This window comes from Podarcis muralis, chromosome 6 (genome assembly GCF_964188315.1).
Source record: "Podarcis muralis chromosome 6, rPodMur119.hap1.1, whole genome shotgun sequence".
Lineage (NCBI taxonomy): Eukaryota > Metazoa > Chordata > Lepidosauria > Squamata > Lacertidae > Podarcis > Podarcis muralis.
The window spans coordinates 2,778,773-2,800,663 of record NC_135660.1 but is presented as its reverse complement, the minus strand read 5'-3'; the positions used below and the strand labels follow the sequence as shown (position 1 = coordinate 2,800,663).

The following is a 21,891-nucleotide window of genomic DNA, read 5'->3' as shown; positions in this document are numbered from 1 at the left end:
TGGTTCATTTTCTTCCCAAACAATTTACGGCGGTTTAGTAGCAATCGAGGCTCCCCGCTGCGAGAGCTTGTTTTGCTTCCCTAAACTGGGACAATTTGAGCTCTGAGCTTGGCAAGGCTGCCCGGCGTCCTCCTTCCTCCGGTTTTGAATCTCTGTTTCAACATCTTTTGCAACCCTTTTGTGTTCCTTCGAGCTGGCAAAGCAATGAAGAGAAATGCCTTCTCTCCCTGCCCCCCCCAACCCCATCTACCCTGTATCCATGCCTTTTCTCATTGCAGTGTAGCGGGGCAGCAGGACAATGTTGTTGCAACAGAGGCATGCGATGGAGATATGGGAAAAACTGGGTCTGCGCCTTCCCTGGGGTGCTGCAACCAGCTTGCAGCATGGAGAGTTTGGGAAGAACGTTAACTAGCTGCAGAACTGCCTAGGTGATAAAAGGCTATGCCAGGGCCCAAACAAATGTAACTTTTTAAAGTAGTAAGGCCAGGTTTGAGTCAATTCAGGGTGGGTGGGTACATAGATCAGGGGGTCAGGATTCAAGCAGAATGCATTAGCTGCAACAGTGCAGGCTAGCTGCCCCTGATCCCGATCTCTGTTTTGCATTTCAATAAAGATGGTGTTTTGTTTTAACACCATTTAACACCCCCTGCTTGGCAGGGGGTTGGACTCGATGGCCCTTGTGGTCTCTTCCAACTCTATGATTCTAATAAGGCAGATACCATATTTTTTGCTCTATAAGACTCACTTTTTCCCTCCTAAAAAGTAAGGGGAAATGTGTGTGCGTCTTATGGAGCGAATGCAGGATGCACAGCTATCCCAGAAGCCAGAACAGCAAGAGGGATTGCTGCCTTCACTGCGCAGCAATCCCTCTTGCTGTTCTGGCTTCTGAGATTCAGAATATTTTTTTTCTTGTTTTCCTCCTCCAAAAACTAGGTGTGTCTTGTGGTCTGGTGCATCTTATAGAGCGAAAAATACGGTAAATGCGGTGCTTTTGTGCTCAGGTTCCTGCTTGCAGGTTTTCTCTGGGACATCTGGTCAGTCGGTGTGAGATATGGATGCTGGACTTGATTGGACCAGGGGCCTGATCCTGCAAGGCTCTTCTTGCATTTTTAATCCTTTACTCTCGGTGCTAAAGGTTGCAGATCAGCAGATTGACATTCTGAGTTGGGGGCGGCGTGTATTCCCTTCCACCCAATTCCTATCCGCCCCACCTCTGAGATGCTTCGAGGCTTCCAGTACAGATTTTGTCAGATGAAACTGTTCCCGTCAGCCCTTCTTCCCCAAACTGGGTTTCAGATCCAAGTCTCGATTGCTTGCATTTCCATATTAAGCCAGAGTTCAGCGCTGCTGCAACGGGCCACTTCCCCCAGTTGGGAGCCCCTCCAAACCGCAGTGAGATTTTCCCTCCTCCCCAGGCGGGGTTTTGCTTTCCAGTCCATTCTCTCTGCTTCCTAAAACGCGAGTTTCATTTCTGTGTCCTTCGGTACTTCTAGAAACTCATTCCCGAAAGTAAAGAGAGAGGGGTGTGGAGGGGAGGAAGCAGCCCAGGAATCTATGACCCCACCAAACTGGCTGCCGTTGCTTGTGGGCAGTGAGGAGACTCAAACCCCTTCCAGCACCAGCAGCTGAGCTTCAGCAGGCGTGTGTGTCTGTTTTTTGTGTTTTTCTGAGTGCTAGTAAAATTCATGTTAAATTGCTGTTTTGTGGGTTGTTTTTAAAAGTCTGGAACGGATTAATTCATTTTGCATTGCATTCTATGAGAAAGCATGCCTTGGTTTTGGAACCCTTTGGTTTTGGAACGGACTTCTGGAAGGGATTAAGTCTGAGAACCAAGGTACAACCAAGGTATACAGCCTAAGAGAGATGTCCTCCTTGCTGGATACAGACCAGCTTTTGCCTTCCCCATCTTTGCAGGGGAGCTGTTTCTAATATGCCCATTTTAACGAGCGATCTCTCCTCCAGCGATTACTCAACCTTTGACGGCTGGCGGGCTGGAAGTGTGAGCTGACTGTACTGCATTATCAGTATTGCACTTGAGCCGACGCTGAGCGGGGCGAAAGGTTTCTATATGAGGTGCGTGGTCTGAGACAGCTCATCTTCACATGCTTCTGATCCCCGGAGCCTGGTTCAGTCACATGCTGGCATGAATAGTGCCAGCCACGAGGAAGGACTGCTCAAAATGCACCCGGTAGCCTCAGCCCTAGAGGAGGGTCACCCATCCTCCAGCTGTTTGGCATCAATCTGAAAGTTGCCTATGCTCTGAACAGTGCTTTGGCATCCCATAATTTTTTAAAGGGATGTGCATGCGTGCATCTCCCTCTATGAACCTGCCTGGGTGCTAAGATCATTGAGTGAGCAACTTCTCACAGTCTCTCCAACATCGGAGGCACAGATGGTGGCGATGTGAGAGACAGGGCCTTTTCTTTGGTGGCTCCCAGGTTGTGGGATTGGCTCCCTCCTTGTTATCCTTCTGCTGACAGGCTGAGATCTTCCTCTGGAAACTAAGGTGCTGACAGTGCTGACCGCCGGGCTGCTGCCAAAGCACATTATATTTTACTTGCTGGTTCTAAAAACCTTGCAATGCATTTTCAATCGTTGCTTTTATCATTCTATATTTTGCATTGATGTTCTTTCATGCAGGCATCGTTTTATATGTACGCAACCATGCAGCAATTCAAGCCATGCTCAGGGCTGCTTACGACCTGGGAAAAATCCCTAAGTGCAACATAACAAAAGTAGCCAAACACAATAAATGAAACATTTAAAAAATGCAGAACCGAAACAGTTTTCACATTTATCACAGTATCTAAAATGAAGATGGAAAATAGTGGAGAAGGCGGACAGCAGGTCTTCCAGGACTCCCAACAGAGATGTTATGCCACCTTTGCAGAGTTAAAACTGTGTTCAAGGTGGCTTACAACATGAAAACAAATACCGAGGTACCTTGGCTGTCAAACTTAATCCGTTCCGGGAGTTGGTTCGACTCCCAGAACGGTTCGAAAACCAAGGCATGGCTTCCGATTGGCTACATGGGCTTCCTGCACTCAAACGGAAGCTGTGGAAGCTGTGTTGGACATTTGGCTTCCAAAAAACGTTCGCAAACCAGAACACTCACTTCCGGGTTTGCAGCATTCGGGAGCCAAAACGTCCGAGTACCAAGGCATTCCACAACCAAGGTACGACTGTACATATAACAGAATAATAATAATAATAATAATAATAATAATAATAATAATAATAATTTATTATTGATACCCCACCCATCTGGCTGGGCCTCCCCAGCCACTCTGGGCAGCTTCCAACAAAATATTAAAATACAATAGTCCATCAAACATTAAAAGCTTCCCTAAACAGGGCTGCCTTCAAATGTCTTCTAAAAGTCTGGTAGTTGTTTTTCTCTTTGACATCTGGTGGGAGGGAGTTCCACAGGGCGGGTGCCACTACCGAGAAGGCCCTCTGCCTGGTTCCCTGTAACCTCACTTCTCGCAAGGAGGGAACCACCAGAAGGCCCTCGGCGCTGGACCTCAGTGTCTGGGCAGAACAATGGGGGTGGAGATGCTCCTTCAGGCATACTGGACCGAGGCCGTTTAGGGTGTGCCACCTTGAATCACAACTTGGAGGAAAGGAAGGATATGAATACCTGAAATAGAAAAACAAAGAGCCCTCCACAAAAGACCCAGATTGTTGAGTGAGCTACAACAATGTGATGCTGAGGAGTAATTGGGTGATGGCTTAGTTGTAAATTCATTATGTTTTCTCACCCTAAATAGCATGGGGAGCTAAGGGGGCATCTCTTGAAAAGCTTGTCTTGCCTATATCCATCCCCAAGGAGCCACAAGGCACCTCATTTCTTGCAAAGTGAATCTTGGCTGCGTTCGCCGTTGAGGAACGAACATGTGTCCACTTTCGAGACTCTAATTGTTAAATAAGCAGAAGCGGTTGTATTTAGAGTGAAACCACTGGGAACAAAGGGTCCCTCTTGAGTCTCTCTTGTTGGGGAGGCGGCCTGGCCGTTGCTGGCAAGTGCTTCTCTTTTTCATGTGGCGCCTTTTAAGGGAGGCTTCCTGGAGGTTTTTTTTTTTTTTTTGCCGTTACTCGAAGATTTGCTCGCTCGCAGAAGAAAAGAGCAAGCCATCTGTTTGAGCAGGAGATGGAATAACGAGACAGATCTGTAGCTAAATAAGTTCACATCTGCTGGGAGGAACCATCAAAAGACAACTGAAGGTTCTAATGAGAGCCACATGCGGATGAAACCCAAGAAATATTGAGGGAGATCGGCTGCCAAGAATTGTGTGTGTGCTTGTTTGTGTGTCTCTGTGTGTGATCTGGGCCAGCTTGCTTTTGTTCCTCCTCCTCCTCCTCCTCCTCCTCCTCCTCCTCCTCTTCTTCTTCTTCTTCTTCTTCTTCTTCTTCTTCTTCTTCTTCTTCTTCAGCTTTTCCTTTTCAAGTCACGCAGAAGCAGAGAGAGGGCGAGATCTAGGTGACAAGACGCCATCGCTGCTCTCGAATCGCAGCCTTATATCAGCAGTTTGGGGTCATAGCAGAGAAGTTTGCTGATGTGGGGCAGCAGACAAAAGCAAATGGGGGAGCCCTTCCCCACGAGACTGTAAGAAGAGGTTGCTGGATCAGGCCATTGGCCCATCTAGTCCAGCATCCTGTTCTCACAGGGGCCAACCAGATGCCTCAAAGAGAAAAATTATCCCCCATCACAACCGAAAATGTTCTGCTGTTCTTTTGCAACATTGCTCCTTCCTTGGGAGCACAGAACTTGCAAATTCAGTTCCGAAAATGTATATATTCACAAATTTTAAAAAAGTGGAGAGGGGAAACTTTTCTCTCCCTCATTGCACTAAAACTCATGGGCATCCAAAGTAGCTAAACGTTGGAACATTTGCTTTCTAATGTTGTACACCACCCTGAGATCTTTTGATAAAGAGTGGTACAGTGGTACCCCTGGTTGCGAACGGGATCCGTTCCAACATGAAAAGAGCGCAACCCTCAGTGGCGCATCTGCGCATGCGCAGGTTGCGATTCGCCGCTTCTGTGCATGCATGTGGTGTCATTTTGCGCTTCTGCGCATGCGTGAGCGGCGAAACCCAGAAGTAACCCTTTCCAGTACTTCCGGTCGCTGTGGGACGTAACCTGAAAGAACGTAACATGAAGCGGACGTAACATATGACTGTATAGAAATTGAAATAATACTAATGCTAATAACAGGAAGGATTCACGCAGCATGTAGTTAAACTAGGGAACTGGCTTCTGCAGGAGGCAAAGGTTGTCCCCAACTTGGATGAAAGAGAATTAGCTAAGTTTGTGGAAGAGGAGAATCCACAGCCAGAAGTAGCAATGCTTCCGAATATCAGTTGCTGGAAACTGCAAAAGGGTGCCCTGGTGCTTGATTCCTGCTTGCAGGTCTCCCAGAAAAGGCTTCTGGCTGGCCACTGTGAGAACAGGATCATAGCTGTCAACTTTTCCCTTTTCTTGTGAGGAATCCTATCCGGAATAAGGGAATTTCCCTTAAAAAAAGGGAACAGTTGACACGGAAGCAAGAGAATTAAAGCAAACTTAGATAGCTCAATTGGTTGGAGCGTGGTGCTGATAACGGCAAGGTTGCATGTTAGACAGCTGCATATTCCTGCATTGCGTGGAGCTGAACTCTGTGATTCAGCAGACCCAGTTAGGAACCTGGAGTTTATCAGATACTACTGAAATTTGGGACTGCAGAATGGGACGCAGGTGGCGCTGTGGTCTAAACCACTGAGCCTCTTGGGCTTGCCAATCAGAAGGTCGGCAGTTTGAATCCCCGTGATGGGATGAGCTCCCGTTGTTCTGTCCCAGCTCCTGCCAACCTAGCAGTTCGAAAGCGTGCCAAAAAGTGCAAGTAGATAAATAGGTACCACTCTGGCGGGAAGGTAAATGGCTTTTCTGTGCGCTGCTCTGGTTTCGGTGTTCCCTTGCATCAGAAGTGGCTTAGTCCTGCTGGCCACATGACCTGGAAAAACTGTCTGCGGACAAACGCTGGCTCCCTCGGCCTGTAAAGTGAGATGAATGCTGCAACCCCAGAGTTGTTTGCAACTGGACATAACTGTCAGGGGTCCTTTACCTTTAACTTTTTACTGCAATAGAACAGAGCTCAACTTAACGTGGTTGTTTTGAGTCTGCCACTTAAGAAGAAGGCCTACCCAGAGGAAAATCAGAACAAAGCTTAGAGAGGAGCTCAGATGCAGCACACAGAGAGTCATAAAACATCAAAACATCTCCAAGCATCCTTCTACGTGCACCAAGAAAGGTTACAGGTCGTGAGCAGCAAAACAAGTAGCATACTGCTAACTTCGCCCCCATAATTACCTTGGGGTGCCAGACCATTTGGGTCTCAAATGTGCTGCATTATCACTGTTTCCTTAGCGACCAGGCCGTCAACAGAGTTGTGTTGTCATTCCAGTCCCTATCTTTTCCTTGGAACCTCTCAAGGAGATGCCGGATTTCACCCTGGTGCTAACTCAAAACAGACCTAGCAAAACATCCCGAGTGACTATTTCTGCCACTTTCGGGGTCAGATAGGGAAGGAATGAAGCTTAGGAGTCCTAAAATGCACACAAAAACAAGCCTAAGACATTCTAGCCAGAGGTTGGATACACTTAATACTGGGACATTTATGAAATCAACAAAATTCATACTCTGGGTCTCAAATTCTTACATCACATGGAATCCACAAGCCAACGGCCTTCTTGCTTTTCTCTTTCCCCAGTGCTGAGTGATGTCTCACCCATCATGGCTGCCCCCCAAGAACCCCAGCGAGCCCGTGGGCCATGTGACCGCGAGGATGGAGACCACCCATTCTTTCGGGACCCCCAGCATCTCCATATCCACTCAGCAGACCCCAAAGAAGTTTGCTCCGGTCGTGGCCCCCAAACCGAAGTACAATCCCTACCGAGCGGCTGAAGGGGAAGGTAAGAATTGTTGGTTGCCGTAGTTCGTAGGAAGCCTCCATTAATCAAACAGCAATAATGTATGATAAGTCTGTGAAACAGTAATAAATACAGTGGTTTGGTTCCCAAACTCAATCTGTTCTGGAAGTCCGTTTGACTTTCAAAATGTTTGCAAACCAAGGCGCGGCTTCCGATTGGCTGCAGGGGTGTCCTGCATCCAATCGGAAGTCGCGCCGGACATTTGGCTTCTAAAAAAAGTTCACAAACCGGAACACTTACTTCCGGATTTGCAACATTCAGAAGCTGATTTGTTTGGGAGGCAAGCTGTTCGGGAACCAAGGTACCACTGTAATGGAGAGAGAAGGGGAGTCAATGTCGATAGAAGGAAGGAAGGAAAGTGGCAATTGCGGTATACGGTTCCTTTTTATTGCGACATTTTTATCCTTTTGTTATTTCATTTTTTTAAACTTCCCTGCAAGGCGATCTAAGAACCTGTTGATGGGGAGGTAAAAACTGAATCAAATGTACACATAAATAAAATAAGCTGCAGCTCCTCACAAAGGTGATTCAAATCTTGTGTCCAGTTAAAAATTATGGCCTGACCGCTCCAGATTTGCATGTTCTATTCTGTTTCTTGTGGAAGTGACACAGAGTTGTGCTTGTTGTTGTTTAGTCGTTTAGTCGTATCCGACTCTTCGTGACCCCATGGACCAGAGTGGACCAGGCACTCCTGTCTTCCACTGCCTCCCGCAGTTTGGTCAAACTCATGTTTGTAGCTTCAAGAACACTGTCCCACCATCTCGTCCTCCGTCGTCCCCTTCTCCTTGTGCCCTCCATCTTTCCCAACATCAGGGTCTTTTCCAGGGAATCTTCTCATGAGGGGGCCAAAGTCTTGGAGCCTCAGCTTCAGGATCTGTCCTTCCAGTGAGCACTCAGGGCTGATTTCCTTCAGAATGGAGAGGTTGGATCTTCTTGCAGTCCATGGGACTCTCCGGAGTCTCCCCCAGCACCAGAATTCAAAAGCATCAATTCTTCGGTGATCAGCCTTCTTGATGGTCCAACTCTCACTTCCATACATCACTGCTGGGAAAACCATGGCTTTAACTACACGGACCTTTGTTGGCAAGATGATGTCTCTGCTTTTTAAGATGCTGTCTAGGTTTGTCATTGCTTTTCTCCCAAGAAGCAGGCGTCTTTTAATTTCGTGACCATTGTGCAGAGCACCCTTAAGCCCATCTCGCCCCTCCTTTGTGGCCTTCTGAGATTCCACAAGGGTCTGCCCACACCTTTCCCAAATCTTTCCTTATCCATAAGGGCTAGAAAACTAAAAGAGGGAATGGAATAATAGAATCATGGAACTGCAGACTTGAATGGGACCCCAAGGGCCATCTAACCCAAACCCCCACAATGGAAAAGTGAGGAAGCGCCAGTTCTATACTTGAACGATATTAAGAGAGCCTTTTTTTTGGGGGGGGGGATATTTTTGGCTGGTGGGGTCAACCAACCATCTGGCATCCGGCCCACCAGCCCACCTGTCGGAATTGGCTTGCAGAGGTTGGTGTGGGTGCCGACAGGGACCAAGTAGGATTTGGGGGGCTCCATCCTGCTTCCTGCTTCTCATCCAGTCCCACACCAGCTGTGTTTCTCCCTGCCCCACGCCCGACACCACGTCGGAGATCAGTTGTGGGGCAGGTGGGTGTGTTTGGTGGGGAAACGACCTCTGGGGGGGGGCAAATGGAGGGGGCTGGTGGGGCAAGGGGTCCCCACTACCCTGGGATGGAATTGAGAGTGCCCAGATGGAACGAAGGCGTCTTGGCTTGTGGGGCAAGCTCCCAGGCGCACCTGCGGGCCTGATATTCTGCCCCTTTCTTGTAAGCCGCTCACTATCTCTGCGATGTTGGACGGGATTTCCCTTCTCCTTCCAGAAGCATAATTAGCTCAAGAATAGAACTGCTATTTCTTACTCTGTCGGTTAGTTACTCCGATAGAAGCCATCTGGATTCTTCTTACAAACTTGTATCCAAAGAAACGAAGGATTTCTCCCCGCCCCCCTCTGCATACGATGTCAGTCTCTGTGAGCTTTCAGAGCCTTTTCTTTCTTTTGTGCTCCGCTGCACCCGAATAATTTTTTTTTTTGGGGGGGGGACACACAAATTCCCTGCATTCCTCATTCCTCTTCCTCCTTTGTGCTTTTCTGCCCCCCCCCCCCAGGGTAAAACCCTGCTTGTCCTGTGCTGGGCGGCTGTGATGCTTCTGTCAGCTTTCAGCTGCCCTTTGGAAACTTGCTGTCATAGAATTGTAGGGCTGGAAGGGACCTCAGCGGTCATCTAGTCCAACCCCCTGCAATGGAGGAATCATGGCTAAAGAATTCATGACAGGGAGCCATCCAACCTCTGCTTCAACGTCTCCAAGGAAGGGGAGCCCACAAGTTCTCAAGAAAGTCTGTTCCACTGTCAAATGACTCTTACCCTCCTGATGCTTAGTCAAATCTCCTTTCTCGTAACTTGAAGCCATGGGTTCGAGTCCTACCCTCCAGAGCAGGAGAAAACAAGCTTGCTCCATCTTCCGTTTGACAACCATTCAGATATTTGAAGATGCCTGTTCTATCCCCTTCCAGTCTCCTCTTCTCCAGGCTAAACATACCCAGCTCCTTCAACCATTCCTCATAAGGTTTGCTTTCCAGACCCTTTGTCATCTTGGTCGCCTTCCTCTGCGCATGTCCAGCGTCATGGGATTTTACCAAATACTTCTCACACACTTTATCTTTCAGAGACACCAGGCCGGGGGATTAGTTGTGGGTTGTTGTTTTTCTGGCAGGGAGTTATTTCTGCTGTTGCTGTTGGTTTATTGTGTCTCTATTTTAGACATTGTGATTTATGCAGAAATGGTTCAGTTCGTTCGTGGGTTTTGAAATATTGTTAATGAGTACTTTCTTTACTGTGCAGTTATGCATTTTTTCATGTTGTAAGCCGCCTTGTGCAGGGCTCGAACTGCGGGAAGTCGTCACACAAATAAAATTGTGCATGTGTGAATGTATGAGAACTAGAAACTTAAAAAGATGGAGGACTGGCAGTCAAAAGTTCCCAAACTCTTGTGTCTGACAGGGATTTATATGTTGATGCTCACTTGTACATATTGTCTGAAATTTGGGCGAATGAAGTTTCCTCGGATCACCATTCCAAGGTGAATGTTGAACTTACATCTGGGACTTTACGTGGTTCTGGGACAAGAAACTGAAATGCTGCAAGCACATTTTTTTTTTTAAATGAACATGCAAGATTTTAGAATCATGCTGCCATCTGTTTTCCTTTTGGAACATAAAAATGGGCATGTTTCTGATTAGCTTTGTACACCCTTGTGCAAATCACCATATTTTTCACTCTATAAGACGCACCAGACCACAAGACGCACCTAGTTTTTGGAGGAGGAAAACAAGAAAAAAAATATTCTGAATCTCAGAAGCCAGAACAGCAAGAGGGATCGCTGTGCAGTGAAAGCAGCAATCCCTCTTGCTGTTCTGGCTTCTGGGATAGCTGTGCATCCTGCATTCGCTCCATAAGATGCACACACTTTTCCCCTTTCTTTTCAGGAGGGAAAAAGTGAGTCTTATAGAGCAAAAAATATGGTAATTGAAACAAACAATGTCGTTTATTGTACAAAACCCACATATACATACATTAGTAACGGATATGACCTCCGCTATTTTTAAGCAGCATTTGAACACGGTTTGGCATGGAGTCTACTAGTTACGAACAGTCACTGTTGATTTTAGGATCCCTGTACCACACTCGAATCAGCGCCTGAATGAGCTTCTCCAGAGTCGTACAGTCTACAGCACAGAGGCGACTTTTGCATACAGCCCACCAATTCTCAATGGTATTTATATCCGGGGAATTCCCTGGCCAATCAAGTACCTGTATTTGCTGCTCTGTCATGAATTTCTTCACCACTTCCGATGGGCTAGGTCCTGCTGCAATATCCCAGTACCGTCAGATACCTCTTTTCCAGCTCTGGAATAACTCTCTTTCGTAGAACCTCAATATATCGTGGTGAGCGCATCATTCCTTCTATTGGCTGCAGGCTTCTGACACCATCAACTGACTTTTTGTGTTTGTTTTAAGTACAGGATTACGAGTAAGATAGAAAACATGCTTTGTTTCAATTCATTTGCACAAGGCTGTACTCTGCTGAAAATCTGGGCAAATATATAGAATTTATCTTACCAATAAGAATAATAGTAATAATGGCAGCTATCCTCTGCTACTCTTGCTCATTCTGATATAGAGATTGGGAAAGAGGTTTTTTCCCAAGCATTTGGAAACCGACACAGGGTTTTAAAAAGTCCTTTCCACTCTGCTTTACGGCATTCCTAAAGCGAGCGACACGGGTCAGTCAAAGAGAACTTGCTCTCTGGAACACCAATAATTCCCTTTGCCAGCATATAGCCTGGTCCGCTTAGTTTAAATACTCTCTGCAACCTTTTCAAGCCAAACCCTCATCTTATCTGCAACACACAAGAAAGAAAGTACATTACCCAGTTAACCCATCACCTCTAGAACTTGACTGTGTTATTTACCTGTCTTGGAGGAGCTGTGCAAATTATAAGAACAAGAGAATAATCATAACAACCTTGAAGTGCAAATGTCACTCCTGTAGCTGGTTTCGGTTGTGACTGCAACTAGTTATAAGTAAATTATAACTATGATTTTTGAATCTTGTTTTATTTCGCTCCTCTATTTGAAGGTTTTGTTTAATATTGCCCAGGTTCAATATCCCACAGATGTATTGCAACCAAAAATGAGGGGCTTTGTGAGAGCGGTATTGAATTTCCTTTGTGTACAATTTCAAAAGTTTAAATTACATTAGAGAGGAAAGGAAAAAGGGGGGAAAGAAAGGAACTTACTCATGGTCTGTGCTCCGCTGCTGCAGCAAAAAAACCCACACGGCTGAATGACGCAGATATAGATGGAATAAATTGCAAGTCGAAGGGGGAGACTTCAGGAGGGGCAGGAGATTTCTCCTTAGAACGGCTAAGGCTGATTCTGAAGAGCCCTCCAGAAGTCATTGATTTTTGCCTAATGGCATCTGCTCCCTGCTGGCCCAACGGATAACGGAGCTGGCTGGTGATTTGCGGGGGCCTGAAGACTAAACCAAGACAAGGCCCTCCTGCAAGGCCAGGTTGTAACTCCCCACATAGAAAAAGATTGGCTGTTGTTGTTGTTGTTATAATAATAATAATAATAATAATTTATTATTTATACCCCGCCCATCTGGCTGAGTTTCCCCAGCCACTCTGGGCGGCTCCCAATCAGTGTTAAAAACAGTACAGCGTTACATATTAAAAACTTCCCTGAACAGGGCTGCCTTAAGATGTCTTCTGAATATCAGGTAATTATTTATCTCTTTGACATCTAATGGGAGGGCGTTCCACAGGGCGGGCGCCACTACTGAGAAGGCCCTCTGTCTGGTTCCCTGTAGCCTCACTTCTCGCAATGAGGGAACCGCCAGAAGGCCCTCGGCGCTGGACCTCAGCGTCCGGGCAGAATGATGGGGGTGGAGACGCTCCTTCAGATATACTGGACCGAGGCCGTTTAGGGCTTTAAAGGTCAGCACCAACACTTTGAATCGTGCTCGGAAACGTACTGGGAGCCAATGCAGGTCTCTCAGAACCGGTGTTATATGGTCCCGGCGGCCACTCCCAGTCACCAGTCTAGCTGCCGCATTCTGGATTAATTGCAGTTTCCGGGTCACCTTCAAAGGTAGCCCCACGTAGAGCGCATTGCAGTAGTCCAAGCGTGAGATAACTAGAGCATGCACCACTCTGGCGAGACAGTTCGCGGGTAGGTAGGGTCTTAGCCTGCGTACCAGGTGGAGCTGGTAGACAGCTGCCCTGGACACAGAGTTAACCTGCGCCTCCATGGACAGCTGTGAGTCCAAAATGACTCCCAGGCTACGCACCTGGTCCTTTAGGGGCACAGTTACCCCATTCAAGACCAGGGAATCCCCCACACCAACCCGCTCCCTGTCCCCCAAAAACAGTACTTCTGTCTTGTCAGGATTCAACCTCAGTCTGTTAGCCGCCATCCATCCTCCAACCGCCTCCAGGCACTCACACAGGACCTTCACCGCCTTCACTGGTTCTGATTTAAAGGAGAGGTAGAGCTGGGTGTCATCTGCATACTGATGAACACCCAGTCCAAACCCCCTGATGATCTCTCCCAGCGGCTTCATATAGATGTTAAAAAGCATGGGGGAGAGGACGGAACCCTGAGGCACCCCACAAGTGAGAGCCCAGGGGTCTGAACACTCATCCCCCACCACCACTTTCTGGACACGGCCCAGGAGGAAGGAGCGGAACCACTGTATGACAGTGCCCCCAGCTCCCAACCCCTCTAGATGGTCCAGAAGGATGTTATGGTCGATGGTGTCAAAGGCCGCTGAGAGATCCAGCAGAACTAGGAAACAGCTCTCACCTTTGTCCCTAGCCCGCCGGAGATCATCAACCAGTGCGACCAAGGCAGTTTCAGTCCCATGGTGAGACCTGAATCCCGATTGGAAGGGATCCAAATGGTCCGTTTCCTCCAGGCGTGCTTGGAGTTGTTCAGCAACCACCCGCTCAATCACCTTGTTGTTGTTGTTGTTGTTGTTGTTGTTGTTGTTGTTGTTGTTTTCTATCCCACCCTTCATCCGAAGATGACAGGGCTGCTTACCATTATTATTAGTATTATTATTATTAGGACTATCCTAAGATCATAGAATTGTAGAGTTGAATGGGACACCAAGGATCATCTAGTCCAACCCTCTGCAATGCCGGAATCTTGTTGTCCAAGAATTGCAATATCCCTTTTCAGGAGTGGCAATCGGGACTGTCTCAAGTGTGGCTGCACCATAGGAACAATGGAAGCTGCCTAATACAATTGGTCTATCAAAATCAGCCTTTCTCAACCTGTGGGTCCCCAGATGTTGTTGAACTACAACTCCCATCACCCCTAGCTAGCAAGGCCAGAGCTCAGGGATTATGGGAGTTGTAGTCCAACAACAGGGGATGCGGTTGGCGCTGTGGTCTAAACCATAGAGCCTAGGGCTTGCCGATCAGAAGGTTGGCGGTTCGAATCCCCGCAGCGGGGTGAGCTCCCGTTGCTCGGTCCCTGCTCCTGCCAACCTAGAAGTTCGAAAACACGTCAAAGTGCAAGTAGATAAATAGGTACCGCTCCGGCGGGAAGGTAAACGGCGTTTCCGTGCGCTGCTCTGGTTCGCCAGAAGTGGCTTAGTCATGCTGGCCACATGACCCAGAAGTTGTACGCCGGCTCCCTTGGCCAATAAAGCGAGCTGAGCGCCGCAACCTCAGAGTCGGCCGCGACTGGACCTAATGGTCAGGGGTCCCTTTACCTTTTACTAGTCCAGCAACATCTGGGGACCCACAGGTTGAGAACCGCTGGTCTAGATGATGATGATGATGATAATAATAATAATTGTTTTTATTATTTATTATTTATACCTCGCCCATCTGGCTGGGTTTTCCCAGCCACTCTGGGCGGCTCCCAACAGAATATTAAAAATACAATAAAATATCAAACATTAAAAAACTTCTCTAAAGAAGCCCAACAAAATATTTAAATACAATAGTCCGTCAAACATTAAAAGCTTCCCTAAACAGGGCTGCCTTCAGATGTCTTCTAAAAGTCTGGTACTTGTTTTTCTCTTTGACATCTGGTGGGAGGGCGTTCCACAGGGAGGGCGCCACTACCGAGAAGGCCCTCTGCCTGGTTCCCTGTAACGTGGCTTATCGCAGGGAGGGAACTGTCAGAAGGCCCTCAGAGCTGGACCTCAGTGTCCGGGCAGAATGATGGGGGTGGAGACGCTCCTTCATGTAATCCATTCCGGAAGTCCATTTGACTTCCAAAATGTTCGGAAACCGAAGCGTAGCTTCCGATTGGCTGCAGGAGTGTCCTACAGCCAATCCGAAGTTGCGCCAGACATTTGGCTTCTAAAAAATCGTTCAGAAACCAGAACACTCACTTCTGGGTTTGCAGTGTTGGGGAGTTGGTTTTTTGGGGAGCCACGGCATTCGGGATCCAAGGTGTGACTGCATTGTCTTTTCTGAGAGCAAGTTCACATTTAAAGCACACCCAACAAACACACACCTGAAGTACATATGTCTGTCCACCCCCCAAAAAAAAAAGAATTATGGGAACTGTAGTTTCCCCTTTCCAGAGACATAATTCCTACAGAGATACAATTCTAGCACCCTGAACAGACTTCACTTCCCAAGATTCTTTTGGGAAAGTCATGTGCACTGGATTCGCAGCTTCGAGGACCTTCTGGCTGTTCCCTCCTTGCAAGAAGCGAAGTTACAGGGAACCAGGCAGAGGGACTTTTCGGTAGTAGCGCCCGCCCTGTGGAATGCCCTCCCATCAGATGTCAAGGAAATGAACAACTATCTGACTTTTAGAAGACATCTGAAGGCAGCCCTGTTTAGGGAAGCTTTTAATGTTTGACGGACTATTGTATTTAAATATTTTGTTGGGTGCCGCCCAGAGTGGCTGGGGAAACCCAGCCAGATGGGCGGGGTATAAATAAATTGTTGTTGTTGTTGTTGTTGTTGTTGTTGTTGTTGTTGTTGTTGTTGTTGTTGTTGTTATACATTAGAGAACCAAGGTACGACTGTACTGGGCTAGATTGGACAAAGGTCTGGCTCTGTTGATTGAGGGAGGGGGAACCATAGCCAAGTGGCAGAGCAACTGCTTTCCTGGCCTAAGGTCCCAGATTTAATTCCCGAGGGCATCTCCAGATAAATCTGGGAAGGACTCCCTGCCTGAAACCTTGGAGGACTGCTGCCAGTCAGTGTGGACAGTACTAAGCTCTATGGACCAGTGGCTCCATTCATTCTTTTAACAGGCAGCCCTAGGAGCTCTTGATATGCTTAAAGGTAAAGGGACCCCTGCCCGTACGGGCCAGTCTTGACAGACTCTGGGGTTGTGCGCCCATCTCACTCTATAGGCCGGGGGCCAGCGCTGTCCGGAGACACTTCCGGGTCACGTGGCCAGCGTGACAAAGCTGCATCTGGCGAGCCAGCGCAGCACACGGAAACACCGTTTACCTTCCCGCCAGTAAGCGGTCCCTATTTATCTACTTGTACCTGGGGGTGCTTTCGAACTGCTAGGTGGGCAGGAGCTGGGACCGAAAGACGGGAGCTCACCCCGCCGCGGGGATTTGAACTGCCGACCTTTCAATCGGCAAGCCCTAGGTGCTGAGGCTTTTACCCACAGCGCCACCCCGCGTCCCTTCTTGATATGCTTAATCCTGCATAAATGGGGATTTGATCTCCCACTGCTTTCTTGCAGCCCCAAAATCTTTTGGGGGGAGTAGGGGCTGGGGGGACATGGCCCTTAAAAGTCAGGAGCTCCATCTCTTTTGAAAACCATGTCAAATTAGTGGCCAGCACCCCAACCAGATGCTATATTTAATGTTTTCGCCTCGCCATCATTGCAACCTCTTGCCTAATGATTCATCCAGACAGTGTCCTGTTTGTGAACCACAGGATATTAATTTGAGCAAAAGGGTGTGTGTGTGTTTTTTTGGGGGGAGAAATCTTGGGAAGGGGGCGTGAAGCGAAATTAAAAATCCTGACATACTTAGTGATGGCATGAAAATTGTGTTTTTGAGAACAGCTACTGCCAGTACATCTCTCCTCGGCTATATTAAACCTGTTTTGAAAAAAGATAAAGGTTACTCTGTCTATATTTACCCATGGTGTTTGTGCTTAATGAAGGTACAACATTCTAGCAAAGAGAAAATGCTTTTAATGTCAGAAAGCAGCAGCTCCTCCTAAGCCTTTGAGGAGCCCCCAAATAGTCATTTTTTATTTTATTTTATTTTATTTTTCCTTCACCATCTCCCAGTTCTTAAAGAGATATTAGACCTATGTGCTTCCCCATCAATGAACATCAGCTTTCTGCAGGATCAGGCCAGAGGACCTTCTAGACCAGCATCCTGACCTCACAGTGGCCAATCAGATGCATCACTGCGAACCCCAAAACCGGGACTCAAGCAGAAGAGCAACTCACTCTACTTGTGATAGTCATCCACAAGAGCCATTATAAAATAAAAATAAATAAAACTTTATTTATATCCCGCCCGCCCCAGCCGAAGCCGGGCTCAGAGCGGCCAACAACAGTAAAATGATACAACATTCTAAAATCAGTTCAAATCAGATTAATGGCAACCATTGGGCTAGAGTTCTATGAGGATTACAGAAGGAGAGAGGGGGTCAGACTGTGCCTTGGCCAAAGGCCTGGTGGAACAGCTCCGTTTTGCAGGCCCTGTGGAAAGATGTCAAGTCCCGCAGGGCCCTAGTCCCTTGGGACAGAGCGTTCCACCAGATCAGGGCCACAGCCGAAAAAGCCCTGGCTCTGCTTGAGGCCAGCCTAACCTCCCTGTGGCCCGGGACCTCCAAGATGTTTTTGTTTGAAGACCGTAAGTTTCTCTGTGGGACATACCAGGAGAGGCGGTCCCATAGGTACGAGGGTCCTAGGCTGTATAGGGCTTTAAAGGTTAAAACTAGCACCTTAAACCTGATCCTGTACCCCACCGGGAGCCAGTGCAGCTGGTATAGCACTGGGTGAATGTGATCCCACAGCGAGGACCCCGTAAGGAGTCTCGCCGTGGCATTCTGCACCCGCTGGAGTTTCTGGGTCAGTCTCAAGGGCAGCCCCACGTAGAGCGAGTTACAATAATCCAGTCTGGTGGTGACCGTCCTGTGGATCACAGTGGCTAGGTCAGGGCGAGAGAGGTAAGGAGCCAACTGCTTAGCTTGGCGGAGATGAAAAAATTGTGGCTCATAGCCATTGGTAGCGTCATCCTGCATGGAACTGTCTCATCTTTTCAAGCTGTCCAAGTTGGTGGCTGCCAATAAATCTAGTGGAAGAGAGTTCCAGAGTCTAACCCGTGGTTTCTTGGACTTTTGGAAGAGGGAACACAGGGACATATCTACCTATTTGGTGGTCATGCCCAAAGATAATGCAATGCTTGGAAAGACGTGTAGCTGTACAAATACCCATTACAGGGTGTGTGGTAGCCTTGAGACCATTTGCCATTCTTAGAGAGTGTTAATATCAGTAGGAACAAATAGGTCTCTTGCTAACAACAGGCAAATTTCACAATGGCATTGCCCCCAAGTCCCTCCTATTAAGGAGTGGTTTGACAGTAGTGTGAGATAATGGATAAAATAACTATGCAAATCAGAGCTGCTCCACTCCCTAATTTCAAGGACAATTTGTCGGGGAAATGGTTCTCATTTGTGAAATGGGTTTTGAGTAAAATATACACAGAGCTCATTCATTCATTGTGAAGAGTGGGCTGTAACTGCAAGTCAGAAGTACCTCCTAGTGGTGCAGCAATAAAACTGCCAGCACATTTGCAAAAGCTAAGCAGGGCCCGGTATGGTTTCACATTGGACGGGGGACCCTTTGTAGCGATATTCCTGCATTCCAAGGGGGTGGGTTGGACTAGATGTCCCTCTGGGGTCCCTTCCAACTCTACCATTCTGTGATTCTATGGTGCATTCACACTCTAGACAGTATTGCAATTTGTGATGCAGCACGGCTGCATCTTATGCAGGAGTTTGGCTCCCAGGGTTTTCCATGAAAAATGCATATACCCAAACCTTAGAGCCGGCCCCAGAGAGCTTAAAAGCTGTTTTTGTGCCTGGTAATGCAAGCAGACCCAGCACAAAAAGAGTTTTTAAGGTCTCCTCCGTGGAGAGCAAAGCTTGTTCAGAAAATGGGCTCTGGGAGACTAAGGATCCTGGTGCAAGATCTTACTCAGATGCCCCGGCCTGATCTCACGGGAACATCCCAGAGTTGGTGCCTTGACCCCCAAGCAAGGCGGACAATTTGACAGAAACACATCCGGTGACCCCAGGTCTTTTAAGCTATCCGCCTTGCTTGGATTCACTGTAAGAAGTGAAGTTACAGGGAACCAGGCAGAGGGTCTTCTCGGTGGTGGTGCCTGCCCTGTGGAATGCCCTCCTGTCAGATCTCAAGGAAATAAACAACTACCTGACTTTAAGAAGACATCTGAAGGCAGCCCTGTTTAGGGAAGTTTGTAATGTTTGATCTTTTACTATGTTTTAATCTCCTGTTGGAAGCTGCCCTGAGTGGCTGGGGAAACACAGCCAGATGGGTGGGGTATAAATAACAAATGATTATTATTATTTAGAATATGCCATTCCAACCAGCCCTCCTTCGGCTGAAATTGTGCGGGTCTAAATGTGTGTTAAGATGCGATCGCATGGTACGTCAGGTTAGACTTCCAATGAATTTGATCTTTGGCACCCCAGAAAAGGAAATGTGTGCAGTGGTAATTCCTTCTGGAGTTCCGTTCTTAACCTGAAACTATTCTTAACCTGAGATACCACTTTACCTAATGGGGCCTCCCGCTGCCACTGTGCTGCCACCACACGATTTATGTTCTCATCCTGAAGCAAAGTTCTTAACCCGAGGTACTGTTTCTGGGTTAGTGAAGTCTGTAACCTGAAGCATCTGTAAGCCAAGGTACCACCGTAATGTAAGCCAAGGTACCACAGTAAATGAAAATGGTTAGTTCTGTTTGAAATGGGTGTTTACATTGATGAATGGTTGGTTAGTATAATTTTTTTTTGGGGGGGGATCCAATGTAGACATTTAACAACAAGAACAACAACAACAACATAAATAATGAAGGAAAAGCTGGAAAAGTTCACAAGGTGATGTTTGTTTGGGAATACAGGAGTTTTCCCCATCCTTCTCAGACTTTTCTTCTCTCACTGCTGAACATCCCAAAGGAAGGGACCCTCCCTGCCCACAGACTGTCTGGCCAGAGTGGTGCATGCTCTAGTTATCTCTCGCTTAGACTACTGCAATGCGCTCTGCATGGGGCTACCTTTGAAGGTGACCCGGAAACTACAATTAATCCAGAATGCGGCAGCTTGATTGGTGACTGGGAGCGGCTGCCAAGACCACATAACACTGGTTCTGAGAGATCTGCATTGGCTCCCAGTACATTTCCGAGCACAATTCAAATTGTTGGTGCTGACCTTTCAAGCCCTAAATGGCCTCGGTCCAGTAGACCTGAAGGAGCGTCTCCACCTCCATCGTTTAGCCCGGACACTGAGGTCCAGCGCCGAGGGCCTTCTGACGGTTCCCTCACTGCAAGAAGCAAAGCTATAGGGAACCAGGCAGAGGGCCTTCTTGGTAGTGGCACCCGTCCTGTGGAACTCCCTCCCACCAGATGTCAAAGAGAAAAACAACTACCAGACTTTTAGAAGATATCTGAAGGCAGCCCTGTTCAGGGAAGCTTTTAATGTTTAATAGGTTATTGTATTTTAGTGTTTTGTTGGAAGCCGTCCAGAGTGGCTGGGGGGACCCAGCCAGATGGGCGACGGGGTGTAAATAAATTATTATTATTATTATTATTATTATTATTATTATTATTATTATTATTATTATTATTATGGTGGACTTGACAATGTGAATGGGGAATCCAGGAGGTCCCAGAGGTGGCAACAAGTTGACAGGAAACCGAACAGCGATATCAACCTGACCTTGCCGTGAAGATGCATTCTGTCTTGGTGGAGGGCCCTCTTAGAGATCAGCCGTGCAAAGGGGGCAGGTGATAACATTTATTAAGTTACGGGGAGCGTGTCTGCAGTTCGACAGTGATGCACAGGAAGCGCTCCATTTTACCTTGCCTTGATTTTTAATGCTTGGCCTTCGCTTGTAATTCAAGTGCCCTGGAGAGGATGTTTTTTGTTTTTGCTGCTGAATCGAGCTGCCTAGTTGCATAGGAACTTAGGAAGCTGCCCTTGTACCGAATCACAATATTGGCCCACAAGGCTTGGTACTGTCTACACTGACTGTGTACACAAAATTGTGGTCTGACCAAGGCAGGAGAGAACAGTTCTTTTACTTCCCTTGATCTGGACACTGGACTTCTGTTGATGCAGCCTAGAATAGCATTAACCTTCTTTTTTCTTTCTTTCTTTCTTTCTTTCTTTTTTTTTTTTGCTGCTGCATCACAGTGTTGACTTGTGTTAAGCTTCTGGTCCACCAAGACCCTGAGATCCTTTTCACATGTACTTCTAGCAAGCCAGATGTTCCCCATCCTATATTTGCGCATCTGGTTCTACCTGCCTAAGTGCTGAACCTGACATTTGTCCCTATTGAAATTCATTTTGCTCCCAGTTCTCCAATCTCTTAATGTCATTTTGAGCCTTGATTCTGTCTTAGCTACCCCTCCTGGTTTGGTGTCATCTGCAAATCAGATGAGCATCCCCTCAATTCCTTCATCCATGTCATTTATAAAGACTTTGAACAGCAACAGACCCAGGACAGAACCCTGCAGAACCCCACGTCTCACTTTAATGTCTTCCCACTAATAATGTTTTCATCCTTACTGCAAGCCTCCCAGAGTGGCCAGGGCAACCCAGTCAGATGGGCGGGATTCAGTCAATCAATCAATCAATCAATCTCTTTGATTTGTTGCACTCGGGCACCAGACTGCCTTAATCCACTTTGAATACACAAATCTAATGTCCTTGACTGCTTTGGCAAACGGTGAGGTTCTGGAGGCACCTTCTGCTTAAAGGTTCTCAGATCAGGAGGTAGGAGAGTTTTAAGGCCCATTTTTTAATTTTTTTAAAAAAGAGGGATGGAGATAGAGAGACTGCCATCTGGTGCTTCCAGATCTCCACAGAGGCCACCCTCTGCCCCCTGCCCGCCCCGCCCCGGCCAGGGTAGTGGAGAGTTTAATGTGGCTCATCGCCCCACAACATGCCCGGTGTTTGAGGCTGCGCTCAAGACAGCCTTTGCCGCTTGCCATAATCGGGTCAAAAGAGAACGCAAAGTATTAGTGTGTTCCTTAGCAACTGGTCCCAGGAGAAAGGAAGAAAAAGAACTACGCAAACAAGAAAGACTACCTGGGC

General features: G+C 47.4%; 1 protein-coding gene across 5 annotated transcripts in view; it reads left to right on the top strand.

Moving 5' to 3' along the window:
• LPP (LIM domain containing preferred translocation partner in lipoma) overlaps positions 1–21,891 on the top strand; it is a 286,392-nt gene that overhangs the window by 111,744 nt on the left and 152,757 nt on the right. For all 5 annotated transcript variants that reach the window (XM_077929605.1, XM_077929604.1, XM_077929606.1 and 2 more), the window contains one exon: positions 6,749–6,950. In XM_077929605.1, the coding sequence (XP_077785731.1) occupies positions 6,758–6,950 (193 nt within the window). In that variant the 5' untranslated portion in view covers positions 6,749–6,757. The remainder of the gene's footprint in view (positions 1–6,748; positions 6,951–21,891) is intronic.